This window comes from Hydractinia symbiolongicarpus, chromosome 8, assembly GCF_029227915.1.
Source record: "Hydractinia symbiolongicarpus strain clone_291-10 chromosome 8, HSymV2.1, whole genome shotgun sequence".
In the NCBI taxonomy this organism is placed as follows: Eukaryota; Metazoa; Cnidaria; class Hydrozoa; order Anthoathecata; family Hydractiniidae; genus Hydractinia; species Hydractinia symbiolongicarpus.
In genome coordinates this window covers 19,576,595-19,596,617 of record NC_079882.1, presented here as the reverse complement: position 1 = coordinate 19,596,617, position 20,023 = coordinate 19,576,595, and the positions used below count along the sequence as shown (strand labels likewise).

Here is a 20,023-nt window from a genome sequence, read left to right as displayed (position 1 = left end):
TTTTGAGTTCCTGACCAAGTGGTTTTCATATTAAATTTAAACATATGGCTCATGTGTACAAGTGAAACAAGTTTTTTTAACCACGCAAAATACAGTTACAGTGAGGAGTTTGAGAACACTAGAAATAAGAACATGTATCTTGTAAGGACAAACCTCCTAAGATTTCCATGGTCCAAAAATTTTGAACGAGTTAAGAACAGGCTATTATTTAACTTCATATGTAGGAACTCCAAATTTCAAAAAACTGTTCATTTGTTTGTTAGTTCCAAGGACGCCTTAATAGCATTTTTAGACTTTAAAATAAATATACAAAAATTTCCGAAAAAATAACCGCAGGCTTTCATGAAGTTCGATTTTCTTATAAAAATATTTGTATTAAAATTTCACCCTGGTGTTGTTTTCTTGGATGCTATATCCCTTCATAAACCTACGCTGGGAGTAGCCCAGTTTGATATATAATCTAACAGGGATTGTAATAACTTTAGGAATTATGCATATTAACCTGTTATTATGCATAATAACATTAACGGAACTTTTATACATAATACGCGGGAAATATGTATAATTTCCAATTGATTATATTCCCCATAACATATATTCTACCTCGCTTCCCCTGTAGCAGTTTTTTTTTAAGGACTGTCCTGAAATGAAAAATTACGCCCTAACCTCTTTTCAGTAATTTAGCCCACATGATTGTCACGTTGCAGGGAGATTGTTTTTTTAATAATAAATAAGTTTAAAATCAAAATAACTATTTTCCATTGTGTAGGTACATAGAGATTTTAGACTGTGGGCCACAAGTATGCCTAGTCCAAGATTCCCTGTCTCGATCTTGCAGAACAGCTCAAAAATGACAGTGGAACCTCCCAAGGGAATTAAAGCAAATTTACTGAAATCCTACGTGGGTTTGAACGATGACTTTTTTCTAACATGTAACAAGGTAATAATTATTTTTGTTATTTCATTTATGTTTGTTATCTCGTAAATCATCTTTGTTGCAGTATTATAATTACCTAGTTAAGTAATAAATATGGTGGCAATTAGATGATTAAAAAAATCTTTATACAAATTTCCTTCTGTGTCATTACAGTGCTATTATAATTGTATAACATTCCCAACTCTCTCGTTTTAATGTGTGTCCCATAGCAACCTTTTGCCTTAGCTATTATGGAGTGAATTCTGCTTCTGCTTAGGATATTATAGCCGGATTAGTCGAGAGACCTGGTGTCGAAGGCTGGGTTTGAAGTCCTAGTGTTTATTCCGGAATTAAAAAAAACATGGGATTTTTATTATTTTATGGAAAAAATTGGGAAATGGAGGAATATGACCATTTCTCTATTTATTGTTGCAAATTTTTTGGCCAATCGTGTGTAACTAGTGTATCCTTTATACAATCGAGATTTTGGCTATCATTTTCACTCACAGATGGATGGAAAAACAGAATAATGCTATGGTGTAGACTAAAGAGAAAAGAAAAATATCCCTTCCTGACAGTCCTTGAGGTCGTACTCTTTATCGATTTACATAACCTCCTCACATATTACCTTTAGACGAGCGAGTTCAAATCGCTACTTTTCTCATTGTGTCTTTTTCATGGGAGCGCTATAGAGAGACGAAAGTACGGCCCGTTGGGTTTTAACATTCCGTACGAATTCACTGAAGGTGATATACAAATTTGTATCAGTCAGTTGGGCATGTTCCTTGACGAGTATCCGGACATCCCTTACAAGGTAAAATATTTTGGTCTTTATGTTTGTACGTGGCGGTTGTCTCTTTTTTTCTATAAAAACACCTAAATTCTGCTCAGGCTCAGAAATCCTTCCTAATATAGCATTTATTACTTAAGGGCGGAAATTTTCGCGATTTTCGCCTTTTTTTGCGAAAATTTCTGCCCGGTAAGAAATTTAACCTGAAACTCTTAAATAACGAGGACTGCGAGGACAAGGGTAGAAATCATAGAATCACAACGAAAAAATTATAAGCCCGAAAAATGGCTCTAAGAAACTCTAAAAATGGCTCCAAAACCCGATTCAATGTGAGGGAATCAGCTAAAAATCTAAAAGCGAAAGGGTTTGAATATCTTCGTATCAGAAATTTCAAATGTCAAGACAAAAAACGAAGAGAAGAGTGAGACAATAATTTGGTGAATTTTTTCTACATAATATTTGATTGTTTTCTTATATCAAGAATTACACCATAACAATACAATTTTCTTGCTGGACTCTCTTCTTTTTCTTACCGCTCAAAAAAATTACACGAATATCTCTGCTCCCACTATTTTTTCTTTCTCTTGTTTTTCTTCAACGGTGTGGCGGGCGTGCTAGTTAACGGATGGAGTGTCATCACAAAATTGAAAATAAGTTTCCCCATCAATTTTTCTTCTACTGGTTCAGTATATATATTGTGAACCAATTCTAAGCGTGTTGTCAGTCTTGTTTGAAGCATTGTTAACCGCGTATTTATCATGACTTCACACTTGATTTTCAGTCTATCGATTTTTTTTTTCATTGAAAATCATTGTCATTTGCGAAAGTATTTGTTCCTAAATTGAAAAATTCGCGAAAGTTTTTTCTGTAAAATTTCTTCCAGAAGTAGAATTCGCGAAAATTAACTTTGCGAAATTCCTGAAAAAAATTACTCCTTCGGACCAAATTTTGTTGTCATATTTTTGCTGGGGTCCTTAGACATGTCGTTTTTTCTTTGTTCTTTTTGTTTCTGTGAAGTATTCTCACGTAACTCAACTCACGTGACGTCAATCCATTAAAAAAATCTTGAAATTGTTTGAATTTGCTTAAACCTGGCTGTGTGGCTAGTGCTTGTCTATTCTGTTGCTATAACGGAGATGCGAAAATATGTACTTCATTGTCGTGTCTGATGTGTGGAGGGGCGAAGAGGACAAAAATGCAATGCCGCCTAACAACAGACGTTTCCCGAATTTCCTAATTATGCCAAACTCAATTAAAGTGGTAAATAGTATAAAAATAATTCTCATCCCTAAGTTCCTTAGCAAAAATTACCTAATTTCTTAAATATTTTTATTCGTCAAGTGCCTAAATTCCGTGCTCAAAGTTACAGTCAAACCCTTCATATAGCGGAGCTTCCTAAGAATAGCCTCGTTTTTTAAAATAATTATTTTTTTTAAATCTAAAATAAATCCAACCAGATTATTAATATCTGAATATCCTTATTTGAAGAGCACAAAAACATTATAAAATTTTGGATCACGTCATTGTGTAGGTGTATTAATATAAATTTGTAAGTAAAGGAGTAGCTATAAACTGATTCTGCCAAACTGATCTCAACTAGCCGTCTTATTGTGATTCAGGTTTTAAAATACACGGCTGGTCACATTAACTACGGTGGCCGTGTCACAGACGATTGGGATCGAAGATGTATTATGACTGTTCTTGAAGATTTCTACCATCCCAAAGTCCTGGACCCAAATCACGTGTTTTCGTCTTCCGGTATTTACAGACAGCTAAAAGCGAACTCAGACCATCTGGTACGTAGAGGCTTTTGCAGAAATAATTATTTGAAATACAAATTTTTTTCGCTGTTTTAGTGATTATAATATGTTAATAAACTTTTTTATGTAATATAGACGTACATGGATTATATTCGTGGTCTACCCATCAACGATACTCCCGAAATTTTCGGGTTGCACGACAACGCGAACATAACGTTTGCTCAGAACGAAACGTTTTCTTTATTGAATGGTATACTTCAACTACAGCCCAAATCTTCTTCAAGTTCTGGTCGTTCAAGGGAAGAGGTTACTTTTAAATTTTCACGATATCTTTTGTGTACATCTATTGTTTAAAACTACACGCATTTCGTAAAGAAACACGTTAATATAAAGTCAGGTGCTCTTAAACCGGTTATTATTAAAGTAGCCAGATTTGACTTTTAGTAATTTGTATCCAATGTCTTCTTGCATATTGACACATTTACAGCCAGTTGTTTTCAAAACTAAATTTTCAGTTATGCATCAGAAATATCACTGCAGATCTTTTTTGATTAAAGAAAAGTTGACTAGAACCGTTTCCTAGTTGAAGTATAATTATTTGTTGGCTAATCAATTCATTTTAAGTTCTCCTGTTCAGAATAACCTAATTAAATTGCACGAAAAATAATTTAAAGCCACTATTTTATGATTTTGATACTAGTCTGTGAAAATATAATTTCTAATACGTCGGACCTTAATGTCAACCAATTATATCATCCAGTCAGGAAAGTAAGAAAACCTCAACTTATTCGCATGGTCTATTTTTTAGATCATGGAAGAAACGGCTAATGTTATTTTAACACAAGTCCCAGATGCTATTTCTATTGAAGATGTGATGACAAAATATCCAGTAAAATATGAAGAATCCATGAATACTGTGTTAGCGCAAGAAGTGACACGTTACAACAAGCTCCTCACCACCGTAAAAAGCACTTTAATGGTATTTATTTATTTATTTTTGAATTTTCTTGCTTCTGTTTGTTTTATAAGTGAAAACTTTCACCCTAATCATTTTCGTAAGATTTGTTAGTCTGCAGACCTGAAGGAGTTGCTTATCGTGAATGCTTGATTCATCGCCTGGAGCGTTTATTTGAAAAATCGTTCTTAGCAGGGTGCTTATTCCACCCGGGTGCTAAATAAAAAAAATTGATTTGCCTGCAGTTTTCAATCTCTCTTTTGCTTAAAACAAGAACAAAGTGGAGCCGTGCTTTCTTAATGTACGTGTGAATGTTTTTCTAAATTTCTATTATGCTTGCTCAAATTCAAATAAGAGCGCCCCTCTTAAGTTACCACATAAACGTATATTCGTTTAGCCGGTCGGGGTGCTTATAATTTAAAATTTTTTAAGAGGCTGCTTACATCAGATTACGGTGAAATTTAGGCGAAATGAAACTTCTCACCGCATTCCACTGTTTACAAGATGTTTCACTACATATTGAATATCATTTCGGGGTGACTTCAGGGTAAATATTTCTCAAGCGACATTTTCGAATTTTACCGAATAGAAGTTTTATACTTTGGTTGACTGTGAATCCAAGAGGGTGTAGAGTTGGCCTCACTCAAGGCCTTAAGTTTTCAGGGTCCTTAACACAAGTATGTTACCTTCATACCTTTGTTGCTCGAAATACCGAGTCATCGGTAGATCTTTCTAATTAGAAATATTTGCAACACCTCGCCCGGTAATTAAATCTATATTTGACTTCATTCTCTTTCCTACAGGATTTATTAAAAGCTTTAAAGGGATTGGTTGTGATGTCTGAGCAACTGGAAATGATGGCGAACAGCTTGTTCAATAATCAAGTACCCGGTATTTGGGCTGGAAAGGTAAGCATATTAGCAAGGTAGATATATATTCCCTGATTTATTATTTTATTTTTATGATTCCGGTAGTATTTTGTTACGTCGGATGCTAAAACAATGAAATTAATAAAGTGTTATGAAAGAATTATTTTGCTTGTCAGAACTCGTCGATCATGTAACGGAGAACAAAAACAAACACGCGATCATTTGTATTTTCTTATTGATCTGTTATGTTATTGTAGGCATACCCTTCACTAAAACCTTTGGCTTCTTGGGTCACAGATTTGATCGCTCGCGTCAGGTTTATTCAAGATTGGATAGATAATGGCATACCACCGGTAAGTATATTTGAAAAGTATGGTGTTTTCAAAATCAATATTACACCTCCTGATCTCTAACCTATCAATTAGTAAAATGGCTAATTTCCGATATAATAATGTTAATATATCCTATTTCCTCTTTTTAGCACCCCTCTAAAAATCACTCCCCTAAATTCAAAGTTAATTGTATAAGCGCTCCCCTCTAATAGGCGTCCGGGGTGGTTATTAGAGGTACGATAATATATAAAAAATATTTATTTAGAACTGGATATTGAGTAAACTTTTCTTCGCCGGTTTTTTTAATTGAGAGGAAGGTTATGTACATTAAGAGTGGGCGTATAGATCGGTAACTTGACGTAAATAAATACGAAGCATAGAAGATTCAAGAGCCGTATTGATATGTGTATTTTCTTTTAGGTGTTTTGGATATCTGGCTTCTTTTTTCCGCAAGGTTTTCTCACTGGAACGTTACAGAATTTCGCGAGAGCTGCGACTATTTCTATTGATACTATAACATTCGATTTCGAGGTATTATGAATAAGACGAGTAGCACAACAGCTTTACATATTTTTATAGTCACCAGTGTGCACCGCCAGTGTACTTAACGTTTCTTTAGTATTAAACTGTGTGAATATTTTATAGGTAATGAAGCAGTCTGCTGATAAAATAAAAGACAGACCAGAAACTGGTTGCTATATTACTGGTTTATTCTTGGAGGGCGCAAGATGGTGTTACACCACTCACGAGTTGGCCGAAAGTCGAGCGAAGGAGTTATACACGGATATGCCGGTTATATGGCTAAAACCTTCTCCAAATAGAGTAAAACCAATTACTGGTATTTACGAATGTCCTGTGTATAAAACGCTGACGCGAGCAGGTAAACAAATCAATTGGTGGGATTTTTTTTCATGAGAAACTCGTTGAGAAGAAACAAGAGGGTACTTTTAACAGATAATTCGCAAAGTATTAAGAAAATTAAAAAATTAAATCGATAAATTGCATTGGGTTCGGCTTTAATAATTTTTCAGATAGTCTTCTTTAAACTTAGAAAGACCTTGATTTATTCATATATAAGAAAAACATAAAAGTCCTTGTTGATTCGACCTCGTGTCTTACTTTATGTTTACATGTTCACTGGATCGTCTGCCGACAATGATGCGTGTTTGTTTTGATACCAAGTCTTTCAGACGTGTTTGCTTTCCTCCACAAGAAACATTTGTTAACAAATCTAAAATTTAATGACACAAATTTCAAACATTTTTCCCGCTTTTTTATTTGTTTTTTCACCAAGCTGGCAAGCAAAACAAAAATTATTGTTTAACAAACTGATTTGTTTAATATTTAGAAAACAAATATTTGTGAACTTTTTGATTCTATGATCTGAAACACGAATTTGTGTTTGCTCGTTAACAATACGTTAAAGGATTCGCATCTGTGTGTTTTCTGCAGAGAAAATGTTGTTATTTAAGTATATCCCCGACATCAGGCCCCCTATTTTTAGAAAACGCTTCAGGCCACCTTACGCCGTAATAATTTTTTCGCTGTTATTTTTTCTACTTAAACTTTGCTATTATTTTTCTCAGGCACACTTTCTACTACTGGCCATTCAACGAACTTTGTACTTCCAGTCGAACTACCGACAGGAAAATCGCAACCGTATTGGATCAAACAGGGTGTGGCTTTAATGTGTGCACTAGATTTTTAAACCTAGAAACTGTAAATATTCTTTCAAATATTTTCAAATATAATTTATTTTTGTATAGCTATATTATAATCAGTAAAACTGTAAATATGTTTTTGTTGTGTTTTGATTGATTTGAAGTTTACATAAACGCCAATGAAATTTGATATCCTCTTTTGAAAAGTCATTGTTCTCGTTGAAAAAATAACATCCATAACAAACAAACGTTAGATAAGAAATAGTAGAGATCGAAGTTTTTAATGCAAGCAGGAACGCAGATAGCTTTCAGTTGTGATTAAATAATATCGCATTCTTGAAAGAGTTTCGGTAAGCTCAATATTGTTCTTAAACATAGTATCATATTTGTAAATTATCTTAACGACTTTTTTGAGGTTATTGGAAATAAATTAGTTAATTGATTCAACTTTGGTTTCTTTTGTTTTTGTTCCTGCAAGTCGTAATGCAGCTGTGTTGCGGATGGCACGCAAATTTTTGCTACGCAATAAAAAGTTTTGACAGGATTAATTTTAAAACAGAAATATGAGGCATTTTTAGGTAATCATTTGAAGGATTAATTTTGTTACAATTTATTTTTGCTCACATTTCTAGTATTCTTTGTTGCTACAACTCTATGGTTAAGTTATATGGAAAGGCACCGAATCAATCAACAAAGAAGAGGCAAAAGAAGGGAAAGAAAAGAAATAAATTATTAAAATGCTACTAAAAAATAAACATCAGTTAGGAAGCGGACATACGATTTGTTTTTGTTTTCATAGGCCTTAATTAAAATCAAGTTTTAGATTTGTACATTTTGGCTTTATGTTGCACGAATATTTATTGTCATATTTTGAAATGTCAAAACACCCGTTTAATTCGTTTTCTTTATTACTTCAAAACATATTTTATTAAAAACAATTGAAATAGAACGCTTCAATCACTTCTATAACATTTCTGTCAAAAAGCCGGGAATAATGTTGATCAAAATGTTGCTCTTTATCAAGTTGGACTCTAATCGAAAAATATCACTCTTTTTTTACGTATTGCAATACAGATTAAGAAACGATAATTTTTAAAAAATTTTTTTTAATTTTGTAGTAACTTGTTTGCATAAAGTATGAGCAGGAATATATAAAAGCAACAAAAGAAGTTTTCAGCTTTTCATAAGCTAATGTATTTATAACAAACATTTTTAGTATGATCGGCCCGAATTCACTTCTATTTAAAGCGGCCATCTTGAATAAACACAAAAGTTTTATCCACACCCTGTGAAGAGAGAATGTAAAAATAGTTTATATTATCTTTATAAATAAGTTATTTGAACTATCTTCTTGTCTAATCAACTAGAACCGAGTGTACTTGTTAACAGGAATTTGCGGATTTGTTATGAGACAGCCGAATTGATGTTCAAGTTTTTCCATCATAGCTCCAGCTCTTCTTCGTCGGGGTCAGTCACCAGCGGTGGTGGTGGTGGTGGAAGTGGCGATAGTAATACAGCGATGGGGAGTTTAAAGGACTTACAACAGGCTTTACAGCAAAAAGACAATGAAATTAAGACGAAAGATTCTAGGATATCTATTCTTGAACAAGAGCTTAAAAAGAAAGATGAAACTATACGAAATTTAAATCGTGAACTTGATAAATATCGATCTGTATTGCAACCTACTACTACTACTACGGCGGCAAACAAAACACGACAACGTTTACAAGGTATATCTGCGGAACCACAGAGTATCTTAGCTAAGTCACAAGCTTTAAATGCTCAACAGTTAAAAAGACATTCTAAATCCTCCAAGTAAGTATAGCTGGCTAAACTAGTGGCTACTTTTTACATCTCACAAGTTGTCTCTCTCACATTGTCAGATAACTTTATATCACGTCAAATCTTCTACAGTGAGAAATAAGATGTTTATTTATGTTCTTTTAGAGTAAAATATTATGAAAAATATAGCTAGCTACAGTTACTTAGCAAGTTAAAAGCCTTTTAATTACAAGTCCGAAGGAGTAAAATAATAGCCCTTCATCAGATATGACCAGCTAGCTAGTTGAAGTTGAAGTAATCTTCTAACTTGAACATTCATTAGAATGTTAAGAAAGTTTACTTCGCTACATACATCGGAATCGAATACCTTCTAAAAGGCTTGCTTTTGATACTGCGATTATTTTTCGTCATCAAACTTATGCAATACACTTAGGCTGGAATTTTCCGGATTTTCTCTTTTGTATTTGAAAAGCCATAAACATGGAGACATATCTTTGAAGACATAAATATTCACAGGCTCAATTATTGTGGTTTTAAAAAACTTGTAATGTTAAATGACTTGACAATGTTTAAAATCAAAAGTTTGCAGATTTTTAGACATTGTAAGTATAGGGTTAAATGGCTATTATATAAGAAATGCATAGATTCCTTAGAAACAAAAGATCCCAAGACAGTGTTTTGGTAAACACACTATTTTCTTTTTGTGGTGTGCGTATTTATTTCCTAAACACTAACATGTGATTATGCAAAATAATGCCATGGAAACATTAACATAAATATTTTTGAGTATATTTATGCAGAAAGTGATAAACTTGTAATAATAAAATGCAGCAAAAAGTACAGACAACGTGAAAACATAAACAACTGAATGAAAATGTTTTTTTAAATCAAACTGCTTAGTAACAACTATTGTCATGTCCTTGCTATAGTACAATAGATTTTATTCATCCCTAATAATAATATAATAATAATAAGTATTTTTTTTTCAGCAAAAACTCAACTAATATATAGTATTTTCTCAATTTATGTATTTTTTAAAAAAATTTTGTTGCTAGGTTTTGTGTTTATAACTTTAAAAAACTTATTCCATGGATCCTTTCAGCAAAGAATAAAGACTTTTTCTTATGTTAAACATGTATGAAATGTAATGTTTTTAGATACAGCTGTGAATTTTTCTTCTTATTTTTCAATTTTTATGTGTTAATAATGCTTGATAAGTGTGGTTCATTTCTTGTAAACTTTAAAAGATGCCGAATTGGAAAATGTTAAATATTTAACGGTCAGCTCAAACAACAATGAATTTAGTTCAAATAATAAGATTCAAATAATTAAAAATGAATGTTGAAAGAAAGTGTAATCGAAACCCTATTAGTTAACATTTAATAATTTCATTCTTTTGATTGGTTTCTGTTTTTCTTTTTATTCATTTTCGTTCTGCTGAGAATAAATTTGTATTATTCGTCACTTCACCACTTTAGGCCAATCTGAAGACAATGTGTTGTGATTAAACTGTGATCAGAATACATTGTAGACTTTTCGAATTAAAAATTTTAAATCAACAGTATTAGAACAAAATCTCCACCAGGGTTAGTACTGTAGGCCACTTGCTATCGATGATCCCTTGATAATGATTGCAGTAACCATTATAGAAATAGGTGATACAAATAATTATGAAGAAATGGGATTCAAACTTTTAACATTTTCTGTATAGAATGATTCTTTAAGGACGGCATTTCGATTTGTGAATTACTACCTACCAATTGGTACTCTGACCAGATAATAAATATTTAAAGTGGCTAGCCCAGAAAATCACAAAAACCTATAGTTAGTGGATTGTTTCCACTGGGGGTCATTGCTATTTCTTCTTAATTTAACAGTATTACAAATAGGTCACAAAAAATTAACTTGATGATATAGTGGGCTTGCTAAAACATACAAAATGAGTTACAGTACTAATTTTCCAAAAACCTGCACCCTTCTAAATTAAGCAATTTGTGTGTTGATTAAAGTTGGAATCATTAATCTTAAATTTATAAATGCCTATTTTCTCAATTAATGCAAAAAATTGTATTACAAGCTTAGCTCAAGGTTAAGTTATAGCCACATGCTCTAATTAGACTTAATTTGTTTTTAATATTGTAGAAGGTTGTTCATGGAATGCTTTTAGCTAATTACAAAAATTATAACACACCAATTTTTTTATATTTTCGGTATGGCTTTTCTAATAACTATAAGTGTTTTACTTTTTGAAAAGGGACCTTGGATAACATAATTTGCTTATAGAAAAGGGTTTTTATTAATCATAAAAATCAGTACAATAAAACTAATTTTTTTGAGTCAATAGAACTGTTAAATTTTTACTCATTGAAATTTCTGTTTGTGTCTATCTAAATCTTTCCTGGTAAATGGACGAAAAAATTCTCGGTTTTAATTTTCAAAAATAGTCACCTTGTAGTTCATTACAAGTGTGTTGTTCCATCAATTAATACTTTTTTCATAGATCCAAAGATATTATCCGTGCAGCTATCAAGGACAATGACTTTCTTACTAATTTGGAGCAATCCCAAGTACGAGAACTGGTCGAAGTTATGTACTCCAAAGACTTTAAGAAGGGAGAATACATAATCAGAGAAGGAGAACCTGGACAACATCTGTATGTTATTGAAGGTAAATTATATTGATCTGTTAAAGAAAGTGTTTTACCATATTTTTAAAGTCAATAGCCATTATCATTGAATGGACTTTGTCTGACATAAAAGAATCAATATTGTGATGTAGAGAATATGAAGATATTAAGGAATTTATGCATACTGTTTTAGTTTTTGTTTTAGTTTTTGTTGTTGTTGTTGTAAAACATCACTGGACTTAGTCTTGTAGGCTTTTTCATATCTTAAGGTTGATTATTTACAATTTTTTGTATCTATTTAGAACATTAGTATGTAATTTAAAACATCCAGTATGAAAATATTTTTGTCTTAAATAAATTGCAGTTATGTTGGACAGCATCTCCTTGTGATTCAAAATATATTTTAAGGTCTGTTTGACATTATCTTCAACTTTTAAAATTAAGACTAGGGTAAATATTTAGTCTCTTTATTACACAATATGTGATATATATGTAGTATATATTCATATTTTTTGATGCTTTTAACTTAGATGGAAAATGTGAAGTTACAAAAGATGGCAAAGTTTTGGGTGAAATGTCAAGTGGAAAAGCTTTTGGAGAATTGGCAATTCTTTACAACTGCACCAGAACTGCAACAGTTCGAGGTAATTTTTATATTTTTTTATAGTTTTCTGATTGTGCCAACTATAGCGGCTTTCTTTCAGAGTAAGTATATTTAGGAAATATCTTTCTATATCACAGCCAATACTACTTCAAAATTATGGGCCATTGACAGACAAGGATTTCAAACTATTATGATGAAAACTGGAATGGAAAGACAACAAGAATACATGGACTTCTTAAAAAGGTTTTAATTTCATTCTATAAAAGTGTGTATGCTTCACTAGGTTTTTAAGTCAATTTAATTTTTATGGAAATAAATCTGTTTTATATAATATCCTCATTTAAGCGAGGCTGGATTTATTTTTTGAGCCTTAAGAGGGCACCTATGCAATTTGAAATATTGCAGAAGAAAACCTATATACTTGTTGTTTTTATAAACACTTGTTTCTAAAGGTGTAGGGCTGGGCAGTTAATTAAAGGGGCACCTGATTGAGAATTCACAGAATGCAAGATTATCTGTTTTGGTTTTAGTTTTCATTGTTTTTTTGTCAAGCAACGTTTTTTGATTAATACATGCTGTAAAAGTTTATGCACACAAAACAAGTAGTAAATGTGATGAATTATTAACAATTATGATTTATAGTGTCCCTGTGTTACGAGATATTCCTAATGATGCACTTGCAAAGATTGCTGATGTGTTAGAAGAGGTATATATACATTTTTTATTTCTACTTAATTTTTATTATACGTCTAAGTTTTAATGTAAGATGTTTTTTTAAAAAATGTATTTTTTATTTAAATTATTTGCAGGCATTTTATGAAGAAGGCGAGTATATCATCCGTCAAGGTGCCAGAGGAGACACTTTCTTTATCTTAAGGAAAGGAAATGTAAGATTATTTTTTTGTAATTTTACATGCGAAACTTTATTCACCTGATTTTCAGGCTTAGTAGGTTATTTTTTATATTGCTCGTACTAGGTTGACATTACACAAAGAGCATCTGTTCATAGTGAACCACAGTTTGTAAGATCTCTTTCTAAAGGAGCTTACTTTGGAGAAAAAGCCTTACTTGGGTAAGGAATCTTTTAGGTCCTACATTAAAAATACTAATATTTATTTTTTTGTGTGCATTACTTCATCATGATTATGGACATCAACCTATTACCACTGTATGCAACGTTTTCTGGTTGTTATAATGAAATAACCAAATTGACTTGAGCTGATAATGTATTTTAATTTAATATAAATTCGAACATTTTTTTATTCACCATAGTGAGGATTTGAGAACAGCAAACGTCATTGCAGGAAAAGGCGGTTGTGATTGTTTGGTAGTGGACAGAGAGTAAGTGATTGAATGACTGTTTTGTATGACTTTTCTTCTTAAACAATTTCATTTTGATATTTCTACTTAATTTGTTTATCCTTAGGTCTTTCTCAATGTTCATTGAGAACTTGAGTGATATCAAAAAGGATATGTATGGTGATGGCAGTGGTAAAAAGAAGATGAGTGTTGATCCTAAATCACCAACGTAAGTCATTTTTTAAGCAGGTTTTAAACGTTACCAAAGCATTTTTATTTAAGAATACCTTCACTAATTTTGCAAAGTTATAGCAAGTCCCCTAAAATAAATTGCAAGAGTTAAATTTCGTTAAGATTTCCCTTAATTTATATCATTTTTCCAGGTGACAAAAACTGCTGATGTTGAGATCTACATCTTATTTTGTGAATGTCAACATATTTCAAAAAACAGAAAAAAAAATCCCAAATTTTCGAGAATTTCACGAATAGCGAATTTTTCTAAACTCGTTACAGGAACTAATTTTGTTGAAATTGTCAAACTTAATGTACTTTTTGACGTGATAGCTATTTGATTTTAGATTAATAAAAGAGAATGATGAGTTTGCAAATGTTAAGTTAGAACATTTGACAGTCACTGCAACTCTTGGTGTTGGTGGATTTGGTCGTGTAGAATTAGTATGTTCCAACTGATATTTATTTTTTTTTCCTTAAAAAATAAAAATAAATACTTTCTGTTGTCTCTACATCTATTCCTGTTGTGTTTATTATTATTTCTTCATTTCTATCCAGGTTCAATTAGCTACAGACAAGAGAACCTTCGCCTTAAAACAGTTAAAAAAGAAACACATTGTAGAGACTAGACAACAAGATCATATTATGTCAGAAAAACGTATTATGTCCGAAGCACACTGTCAGTTTATAGTAAGGTAAGTCAACCAGATATTTTTTCCAGTCAGATACATCTACTGTGTCTTTTTGCGGGGAGGTTGGGGGGATAGCAGAAAGGTTGAAAGGCCATGCAGTGGTTTTTAGCAACTAAAGAAATAATACGATAACAGAAAAAGCTCGCCATTAAATTACATGAATATAGATTCAAAAAAAATGTTATTGTTTTCTCTATTTAGATTATACAAAACATTTAAAGATAGGAAATATTTATACATGTTGTTAGAAGTATGCTTAGGCGGTGAACTGTGGACAATTCTAAGAGATAGGTACGTCACAAGGCTTCTTTAATTTGAACAACCTTGTTCGCACTTCAGAATTAGTGTGCCATCATAACTGGATTGTGTATTTTTTTACTTTAAGCTGTTTAGTTTCTTTAAAGAATGTTTTTCTTGTGTTATACTGGTCCCTATTGCCTTAAAAAAAAACAGTTACAACAGCCCAACGCGTAATGCAGATATTCGCATTTCATTTTTTTCATCATGTTTCTGATTTCACACAGTTTTGAAACTTGCTCATCAGTTTTACAGTGTGCATTTTAATTCTACTGTGTGTTTTTTTTTGTTTCAGAGGTTCTTTCGACGATGGAACGACTAGGTTTTACGTAGCTTGTGTTATTGAAGCATTTTCGTACTTACATTCAAAGGGTATAGTGTACAGAGACTTGAAGGTGTGTAATGTGTGTTGCTTTTTTTGTAGGTTTTTCATCTAGGTGTTGTTTTGACAACATTGTGCTATGTCCTAACGTCAAGTCCATCTTTTGTGCATACTTTTTTGATGGATTAGTAGGAAGTGCTTTTTTCATATTGGAACTGTTATTGTACTCATTCAAATTAATTCAAGTCAGTTGTAATTTGAGAAAAGAAACTGAAAAATTTAAATTAATTTTATCATATTTTTTTCGCTGGTATATTAATAATGTATAAACAGTATTCGTCTTGGGGTGTTTTGTTGATGTTGTCTCCACAGCGCCTATAATTCGTGTTTTAATGTCACTTCTTATATTGTTGTTTTTCACAATAAAGTTCTATTGAGATCATTTAGAGCCCTGTGTATAGAAATCGACGAAAACTGAGAGTTTTCACAAATCAATAACATAGTTGTTTATTGATAAAAGTTTAATTAGGCCAGTGTGGTAGATATTTTTGCAAGTCGAAAAAAAAAAGATTGTAAAACGTTTCGCTGGTATTTCCGCGACAATACAATAATATGATTAGCTAACTAATTTTCTTCTTGTCGTTTCTGCACAGAACGCAAAGAAAGTTCTACTTCCCTTTTTCCACGAAACGGAAAGGAAGATTTTCCACACACGTGGTGCAAACATTTCAAGTACGCCTGTCTGTGTCTATCCGTTCCGTCCCGCAGAAAATTTTCTTGAAATGGAACATAATGCTTTTGATGTCAGTGTTTTTTCCTTCTTTTTCACTCTTGAGAAAAGATTTCACGAATTATATTCGCGAATTTGGCAAAAAATGCGAAAAAAGCGAAAACGAATATCCGCGAAAAATTAGTACCATTGAGGTAATTGTCCAAAATAGGGGTGGAGCAATATGAAAAATATACTCGTGCAAAATATTTTTAACTACTTTCCTAAGAAAGGGTTGTTTATATATTGTTTTCTACTTTTAGCCTGAAAATCTATTGTTAGATGAGAAGGGTTACTGTAAATTAGTCGACTTTGGTTTTGCAAAGAAAATTGGTTTTGGCAGGAAAACGTGGACGTTTTGTGGAACTCCCGAATATGTCGCACCGGAGATTATTTTAAACAAGGTACCTTTGTCAGTTTGAGTCAGAATAAAATCTCTTGCTAGTTGTTTATAATTAAAAATATTGTAGTATGAACACCAACAACGCCATGAAATTTACAATCGGAAAACTATTACTGATAAACTGAGGAAATGCACTAATATCCGAAATATCTGCTATACTGGAATTCTACGTTTTATAGCAATTTCTATCATTTCTTTAGGGTCACGATTTCGCGGCTGATTATTGGTCGTTAGGTATCTTAATGTATGAATTACTAACCGGTAGTCCACCGTTTTCTGGTTCTGATCCAATGAAGACATACAACATTATTTTGAAAGGAATAGACATGATTGAATTTCCAAGGAAGATCACTAGAAACGCTCATAATCTTATTAAGAAACTGTGCAAGTAAGCTCCGCTTTCTGGTTTATAAATTCTCGTTGAGAATATCCACTTGACCTCTGTTGATTTTACTACTCGCTGTACAAAAACAAAAATTTCATCTTAGGGATAATCCGTCGGAAAGATTAGGATATCAAAGGAATGGATTGAAAGATATTCAAAAACATAAGTAAGAGATTAGTTTGTTTGGCTAGAAATGAATCGAATTTTTAAGTGCCTTTAAAATGCTGTGTGTGTACAGATATGTACATAACTCCTAAACTGCGCAAGAGTTTCTACATGAGTTTTATACTCACGGTATTTCAAACGAAACTGTAACTAGGACTCTAATCAGGTAAAAATTTCTCATTTAGATGGTTTGATGGCTTTAATTGGGATGGACTACGCAACAGAAAACTCGCACCGCCAATTGTACCCAAGGTATCAGTTGAATACTCAAGTTGAAACTCCAAGTGATATTTTTTTTTTCTTGTGTGTTCTTTGCAGGTTTATGCAACATCGTCATTTTCCTTCTTCTTAGATTAAATCAAGCACGGATGCATCAAATTTTGATGACTACCCGAAAGATGACGAAGTGCCTCCCGATGACATGACCGGATGGGATAAAGACTTTTAGACCTTAAGTATGTTTTTACTATTTTTAGCAGAATAGCAACTACACAGTTTTTTACAACAAACCACAAGTAGGAAATACGTTGTTATGTTTGTCTGTTTACTTCTTTGTTTTTGTGTTTATTTGTTCGCTTGTTTGTTGTTTGTTTTTTTGTTTGTTCTTTTTTATGTTTTTGTGTTTGTTTGTTTTGTATTTGTATTTGTTTGCGTTTTTTTGTTTGTTTGTTTGTTCTGCGTTTTTTTGTTTGTTCTGCGTTTATTTGTTATGTGTTTGTTTATTTACTTTGTTTGTTCTGCGTTTGTTTGTTCTGTGTTTGTTTGTTCTGCGTTTGTTTGTTCTGTGTTTGTTTGTTCTGTGTTTGTTTGTTATGTGTTTGTTTATTTACTTTGTTTGTCCTGCGTTTGTTTGTTCTGTGTTTGTTTGTTCTGTGTTTGTTTGTTCTGCGTTTGTTTGTTTTTTCTGCGTTTGTTTGTTTGTTCTGCGTTTTTTGTTTATGTGTTTGTTTATTTACTTTGTTTTTGTTTTTCTTAACTCAACTGCATTTCTTTTTCAGTGTTATTCACCAACAGTGACGTCCGACGTCGAGTTTTCATGTTTATTGTGATTGTGTACAATAATAGATGTTGATCGTCTGTAGCAGAGAGTACATATATTTACACACGATTATTTATACGTTGACACCTCGGGAATGGATTTTTTCTTAATCTTGTACAATCCAACGAGGACTATTCATGAAATTCACATGAGTGTTTTATGTTGCCGCGCGCACTTGTTTTGCTGGAACGAATCGTGGTGTAGTTTGTGTAGTCCTGTCGTGTTGTAGTCTACCTGTTAAAAAAACTTCTGAAAGGGACTGTGAACGTTTAGTAAACTCGCAAACTGAATGCTGTCCGTTCATATGAACGGTATCTTCCAACAAGCGCATGTCGGGATGTCAGAAAGTGATCTTTCCCAACATCTTATACTGGATAGATTTTGGTGAATGTGTCTGTTTTTTGTTTATTTGTTTGTGTGTGTTTGTGTGTAAAATTACCAGTGTATCCCTTCAAACAGGAATAGGTTTTTCCGAAGTTGATGAAAGAACTAATAAAGGCGACAAGTATTCTGTATTAATTAATCTTTAACATTTTTTTCTAGTGTTTTTCTTTTTTGTCTAATGGCATCCATATTTATACAGCGTGTTTTAATTAAGTATATAGTTTGAAATTTATGTCATAACTAACAATAACGAAATTTTATTAGCCGATTCGATGCGACTGTCAATTGAAGATTCATGAACATATAAGATCCTCGATTTTTTGTCAAATTTTAGACATGACTGAACGTGATTACAGTGCTTTATATTCATTACTTTTTCAAAAGAACAAGCTTTTGTTACTTTTCTTCTTTTTGACGCTCTATGGCACAAATTAACCTTGGTATTATTATTTTTTTCTTTTTCTTATTTTTGTGTGTATATAAAATGATTTTTTTATTACTGTTTCGTGATCCAACATGTCGTTACGAAGCTTCCAATGCAAACTAGGCTTACATTTTAAACAACTCTCTTTTATAACTCTTCATGAACTTCAAAGCATTATTATTTATCCATTTTGTGATTAGATTGTGAAAAACTCTGTCTTCGCACCCTTTTTTATTTTTAAAAGACGACACTAAAAGATGAATTGACTTTTTATTTCCCCTGCTTGTAAAATAATTGAGTTGCAGCTTGTTTGCCTTGGACTAAGTTTGTCCTCGAATAGCCAATTAAAAACTTTTACAAAATACGTCTTCCCTGTGCTAGCCAGGTTGGTTGGACCTCGTCCACTTTTATCAAAGGAAAAAAGATTAAAGGAAACTTATATACCGGAAATGTTGCCTTGTCTTTAAATTTAGGCATTTACTGCTTTTAAATTTTAGAAAAACACTGGTATGTAACGAGACGCTTTTCTTAATTACAACACAAAATTTTTGTTGACGCTCAATATTGCTGAAGTTTTTATTTTACAAAACTGTTTCTTATTTTTTAGCTTCCTAAATACCGTAAAATGCCGAAATCAAGCGCAGCGCTTATCAATGGTGATAGTAAGATTTCGATGCGCCTATCTAAGGGTGCGCTTATCCACGTGTGCGCTTATCCACGTGTGCGCTTATAAACGAGTATATGATGTATATTCTTTTTTATCAATTTGCACATTTTATATTCCTTAATCTTCATCACTTGTTGAATTGTCAGAAGAAATATCAGAACAACATTGAATCATTGACAAAATGGCGGGGTAATGTGATGCTGAAATAAAATCGAAACTTAAAGGACACCATGTGTGTGACTAAAAATACACTGTGAATGGAGAATTAATGTGTCAGAGATGATAACATTCACAGCGACAATGCTATTAAAGCACTGTCAAAGGTCGAAAAGAAACAGAAGGTTGTATTGTAAGCCGGTAAAAAAACTTGTAGGTGCCAGAAGCTGTGGCCAAGACTTTGTATCCAATGATGAAAAGTGGCAAATTTTATGGATGAAATACTGGTGAAAAGCGTCTTGAAGGCACGTGGTCTGTGGAGGAGGGATTAAACTAGCGTGTACATATTATATATATGCTTTAAAAATTCATAAAAACTATATCCGTAACAAAATTAAAGAAGCAGAAAAAATTCTTAAATTTTAAGTGAAACAAACATTGTATTCTATATCTCTTTTTCCCTATTATACGCTTATCTGAGGGTGCGCTTAAAAA

At 32.4% G+C, this 20,023-nt stretch overlaps 2 protein-coding genes across 3 annotated transcripts in view; both read left to right on the top strand.

Annotated features, from left to right (window-relative positions):
* The window catches only part of LOC130655720 (dynein axonemal heavy chain 1-like), a 52,244-nt gene extending 44,771 nt beyond the window's left edge, over positions 1–7,473 (top strand). The window contains exons 64-73 of the mRNA XM_057458502.1: positions 770–940; positions 1,551–1,730; positions 3,326–3,502; positions 3,602–3,772; positions 4,275–4,445; positions 5,225–5,329; positions 5,548–5,643; positions 6,043–6,153; positions 6,268–6,502; positions 7,209–7,473. Coding sequence (XP_057314485.1) covers positions 770–940; positions 1,551–1,730; positions 3,326–3,502; positions 3,602–3,772; positions 4,275–4,445; positions 5,225–5,329; positions 5,548–5,643; positions 6,043–6,153; positions 6,268–6,502; positions 7,209–7,330 — 1,539 coding nt within the window. The 3' untranslated portion in view covers positions 7,331–7,473. The remainder of the gene's footprint in view (positions 1–769; positions 941–1,550; positions 1,731–3,325; positions 3,503–3,601; positions 3,773–4,274; positions 4,446–5,224; positions 5,330–5,547; positions 5,644–6,042; positions 6,154–6,267; positions 6,503–7,208) is intronic.
* A 1,036-nt stretch (positions 7,474–8,509) lies between these two features.
* LOC130655722 (cGMP-dependent protein kinase 1-like) lies at positions 8,510–18,963 on the top strand. 2 transcript variants are annotated; one of them, XM_057458505.1, is made up of 20 exons: positions 8,510–8,584; positions 8,730–9,098; positions 11,566–11,732; positions 12,222–12,335; positions 12,433–12,538; positions 12,938–13,001; positions 13,105–13,182; positions 13,273–13,367; positions 13,568–13,636; positions 13,722–13,823; positions 14,173–14,269; positions 14,384–14,520; positions 14,719–14,808; positions 15,110–15,209; positions 16,169–16,309; positions 16,509–16,696; positions 16,797–16,859; positions 17,044–17,110; positions 17,211–17,313; positions 17,857–18,963. In XM_057458505.1, exons 2-19 carry the CDS (start codon positions 8,803–8,805, stop codon positions 17,304–17,306), a joined length of 2,070 nt encoding a protein of 689 aa, XP_057314488.1. In that variant the 5' UTR covers positions 8,510–8,584; positions 8,730–8,802; the 3' UTR covers positions 17,307–17,313; positions 17,857–18,963. The 2 variants fall into 2 exon arrangements, with proteins under 2 accessions (XP_057314488.1, XP_057314487.1); XM_057458504.1 differs by lacking the exon at positions 8,510–8,584 and having other exon boundaries at positions 8,591–9,098.
* Positions 18,964–20,023: the final 1,060 nt, after the last annotated feature.

Bases quoted from the DNA above. Each gene is read 5' to 3' on its own strand.
- LOC130655722 (XM_057458504.1), top strand. From the start codon at position 8,707: ATGTTCAAGTTTTTCCATCATAGCTCCAGCTCTTCTTCGTCGGGGTCA. The intron at 11,733-12,221 runs GTAAATTATATT...CTTTTAACTTAG, and splicing joins ACATCTGTATGTTATTGAAG to ATGGAAAATGTGAAGTTACA. The intron at 13,183-13,272 runs GTAAGATTATTT...TGCTCGTACTAG, and splicing joins TTATCTTAAGGAAAGGAAAT to GTTGACATTACACAAAGAGC.